General features: G+C 31.9%; 1 protein-coding gene across 1 annotated transcript in view; it reads left to right on the plus strand.

Annotated features, from left to right (window-relative positions):
• LOC106467522 (atrial natriuretic peptide receptor 1-like) overlaps window positions 1–4,210 on the plus strand; it is a gene marked incomplete at its 5' end in the record, with an annotated part of 105,955 nt that extends 101,745 nt beyond the window's left edge. The window contains 2 exons of the mRNA XM_013927885.2: window positions 2,058–2,149; window positions 3,270–4,210. Of these exons, the coding sequence (XP_013783339.1) occupies window positions 2,058–2,149; window positions 3,270–3,374 (197 nt within the window). The remainder of the gene's footprint in view (window positions 1–2,057; window positions 2,150–3,269) is intronic.
• Between the last annotated feature and the right edge of the window lie 551 nt (window positions 4,211–4,761).

Raw genomic sequence — 4,761 nt, forward strand, 5'->3', positions numbered from 1 at the left:
GTCCACCACGGGTATCGAAACCTGGATTCTAGTGTTGTAAGTCCGCAGATATACCGCTGTGCCACTGGGGGGCCAGTAATTTGAGAAGCAAGACCTTTATCGTCTTTACTATATTGTTAATTCTACCACGTTCTATTAGGTTTTAGTCTGTGAGCTCCATATATACAAAGAAAAGAATCATCATAAAAATAAAAAATATATAATAAATGGCTTGAACAACAGTCATCACCTGTACTCGTATATATAATTTATGCATTTAAACACATACTTTAAAGTAATAATGATTATATTTACATATTATATTCCGTTTGGGAATGATTTCGTAAGTAACTGTATATTATTATTATGTATTTAATTTAATTCTAAATATATTATATCTTTGTTTTCTTTTGAACAAAGCCACTTTGCTATGTCCACCGGTAGGAATCAAGCCCCGGATTTTAGGGTTATAAGTTCGTAAACTTACTGTTGTCCCACCGGGAACTATATTATATATATAAATGTATGCATATTCATTAATATTTCGTAATATAACGTAATATAGCCCGGCATGGCCAGGTGGTTAGGGCGCTCGACTCGCAATCTGCGGGTCGCGGGTTCGAATCCCCGTTAAACCAAACATGCTCGCCCTTTCAGCCGTGGGGGCGGTATAATGTGACGGTCAATCCTACTATTCGTTGGTAAAAGAGTAGCCCAAGAATTGGCGGTGGGTACTGATGACTAGCTGCCTTCCCTCTAGTCTTACACTGCTAAATTAAGGATGGCTAGCGCAGATAGCCCTCGTGTAGCTTTGTGCGAAATTCAAAACAAACAAACAATAAAGTAATATAAGTGTGCATGCTCTTCCAGACAGAAAGTTTCAACAAAATCTGTTCGTTTTTTTTTTCGCGCAAAGCTATACGAGGGTTATCTGCGCTAATCGTCCCTAATTTAGGTTAGAGGGAAAGCAGCTAGTCAACACCACCCACCGCCAACTCTGAGGCAACTCTGTTAACAACGAATAGTGGGATTGACCGTCATATTATAACGCCCCCTATGGCTGAAAGGGGGAGCACGTTTGATGTAACGGGAATTCAAACCCACGACCCGCAGATTGTGAATCGAGCGCCCTAACCATCAGGCCATCTTTTGTTACTAATATGGGGTTAATAGTAATTTACTTGATGCAAGCTGTCTACTCCCGTCTGTTGAGTCCTTGTTATTAAATTGTATAGTCTGTGTATACAACCTTGAAACCTTCACCTCAATTTCATCCTTTGTACTTTTGCTTTTATTTTTAACAAAACGTAAATTTCATACGACTTTTTTTTTCCATCTTATATACACAGGTGGCGTAACAAAAAGTGCTTTCCTTATTTATTAGTATATTTTTCGTATAAGCTTCTGTTTAATTTTACTAAATTTTGTACAGACAACAAACTCGTGTCATACTTTAGCTCTAACATAGAACTCCTCTTCCTTGTTGTTTGGAAGCGGTAAAACTGGAAACTGTATATGTAGAAACATGAAGCCTAAAATGTCGTATTAACTTGTCGTATTACCACATGAACCGTGATTAATTAGTCAGAACTTGATGAACAGCAAAAAGGACAGTAATTTGAATGATTGGATAAAATGTCATCAAACAAACAATAAAAGTGCCAAAAATTAAAAAATATTTCTTATTTAATCAAAAATAATGTTATAATTGGAGCATGGGTATGACTGAAAGTACGATCTCCATAAGTGCTAAAGGTAAAATTGATATGAGAATATTAAAAGGTAACAAAAAATTAATAAAGCTACGAGAAATACTTTAACCATCAAGTGTAATGTCTGTCTTTTTATTTATTTATTATATTTTAAAGAAGTTAATAGACAACATTAATATACTTGTTATTAAACGTATAATCTCATAAATTTTATTTTAATAAAAATATTTACGTTTCTAATACTATGACTACTTAATCAATAATGGTATAAATCTAACAATAGAAAACATTTGGTCACATCTATGTTACTGGGAATATACATTGCTATATAAGTTAACAAATGGGAAAAGTTCAGTTGAATTTCAGCTTTAAAGATCCACGTAAGTCCTCAAACGAAAGAAGTATTGGACTGTTTCGGAACGTTTCGTTTGGACCTTCGTGGAGAAGTGGAAATGAAGGTATACTTCGATGATCTTTTTTATCTCAATTTGTTACTTCGTAATACATATAATTATTGTTAGTATAATAATAAAAATGAGCAATTGCTTTGGTATTTTCCTTCATATGTTCTCTTAATCTATTACTGCCTTATACTCTAATAAACCCTTATACTTTTCAAATATTACTGTAATAACTTTAAGCCCATTTCCAACAGTAATTATACATATAAAGAACCAGAAATGTCGGTCTTTCATTAGAAATAATAAAATTGTTTTTATATTTCATCAGTACAAGTACATTTTGACGAACCGATTTCTTTTTTTTTGTATTAGCTACTCTTCATCATATAAATACTTAAATAAAGCTATCACTATCAGCATTCTTTTGCGATTTTTACAAAATGCTAAAAACTAAGCAGTATCAAAAAATAATTTAGAAAGTATAAGCTTCAAGTTTCATTAAAAATTAAGTTAAAATATACAGACGGATAGAATTTATCATAATTTTAAATTGTACCAGAAAACCATAATTTATTTACGTTAATGAATGCATTGCTTTTTATTTTAGTTATTAAGCGTTGTTTGGATAATCTTAAGTTAAATAGGTTTTATAATAGTACATTTTGTTAACCGATTAATCAGAGATGGCATTACACCAATCTCCATTGGCAGTCGGTAAAACCATTTAAGAATAGCTTCTCATAGCTATCATTCTAAATTATTATTTTCTATGCTGGATACTTAACAGTGTACTTAACTTAAATTTAAGCAATCGGGACATGATATAATGTTAAACTAAGTGGGAGGGGGAGGATGGGGATATAGTTAGTGTCTTCAGTATTATTTGTTGCCATTGATGAAATGGAGTCTCAATTGGCCTTCTAAAGTTTTATGTCATTTATCATATTTCGATTATCTCTGTTTATTTTATGTTCCTAGTTTTCATCTGATATACAAAGATATATTTGTACATTACAGACAGTCATTCTAATCCTTAAAATTTTTCATTCTTGAAATTATGTGTCAAAATGTATTGTTTTTCTACGAGGAATAGGATACTGTAGTGCAAATACATTTTAAATATTTGTAATGAGTGAGAAATGTCGTCAAGTTGTTTAAAATATTCATTTTTTTTAAGGGAAAAGGAAAAGTTACTACTTACTGTCTTCTAGGAGAAGAAAATGCCACCCTTCTTCCTGAACAAACAGCAGTGTCAGATAACAAACGCTGTTCAAAGACTTAAGTGTTTGGTTCTCTACGAATTATGACTAAGTCTAACCCTCCTTATACAGGGTTAAAGCCAAATATATTAATTTCACAGTATAGACACTGGATTAGTTTAAGACCTAAACCAGTAATTTATTGTTAACACTGTGTTTTTGTAACTTTGTTAATAGGGTATCTTGAAAGGAAACTTAATGCTCTATTTATTGAATCTTTGTTTCATACGTAATGTCGGATAAAAAAAATAATAAGTGCTGTATTGTGACATTACGGTGAATACTGAAAGAAAGTGTACATATTATGTATTCACGTTCAACAGTCACGTGAATTATAACACATATTGAGTATTAAGGTTGTGAGGAAGAAAAAATAATACTTAACATACCATATAATAAAGGAATAAACAAATATATACATATGATTGCAACACTTTTTAGTAATTGATAAATACTTATGTTTGCCACGCTTGTTAATGGTTGGTATATACTGCACTTAAATTTGCAACGCTTATTCGTAGTTGTAACGTACATATGTTCGCAATGCTTGTTTATAGTTATTATGCGCATCTGTTTGCAACACTTGTTTGTAGGTATAATGTACGCATGTTTGTATGCTTGTTTGTAGATGTAATGTAGATTTGTTTGCAACGCTTCTTTATAATTGTAATGTACATATGCTTGCAACGCTTGTTTATAATTGTAATGTACCTATGCTTGCAACGCTTTTTGATTATCGTTCGCTATTTCTGTAGACTTACAGATGGGGTAATAGAAACAAAGTATCTTTAAATCTTTTGCTGAAGCAAGAATTTTAATAACCCTAGTATTTATAATTATTATTATGTCGCTCAATTAATCTTCGTATCCATACTTAATAGTGTATCTAAATTCATTAAAAAAACATTTATTGTTCTAAGTAATTTCTCATTCTGGTTAGAACTCTTTTTTTGTTTTTCTTTATCATCACTGCTAAATATCAGCCACATTTTGCTGTTTTCTGTCAGTTTCTTCTACTACTTCTGTTTTGACTTACATAAAAAGATGCTACCTTCTGCTTTAGCATATTTTGGTGTCTTCTGCTGTTTTTTTTATTCACAGTTTGCTGTGTTCTAAATGATTTGTTGTCATTATCTGTTGTAAATCTAAAAATGTCTATGTTGTAAAAGATTCGTAGACATTATCTGTTTTACTTTATTTGAATCCTTACCGCCTTCTCATTTGACACTTTCCGTCGTTGTCTGCCTGTTTTTTCTACACCATCTCCTATATTGTAAAAGATTCGTTGTCATTATCTGTTTGGCTTTATTTGAATCCTCATCACCTTCTGCTTTGACACTTTCCGACGTTGTTTACCTGTTTTGTTTCCTCCACAATCACCTATATTGTAAAAGATTCGTTGTCATTATC

Source organism: Limulus polyphemus, unplaced genomic scaffold (genome assembly GCF_000517525.1).
Source record: "Limulus polyphemus unplaced genomic scaffold, Limulus_polyphemus-2.1.2 Scaffold2644, whole genome shotgun sequence".
In the NCBI taxonomy this organism is placed as follows: Eukaryota; Metazoa; Arthropoda; class Merostomata; order Xiphosura; family Limulidae; genus Limulus; species Limulus polyphemus.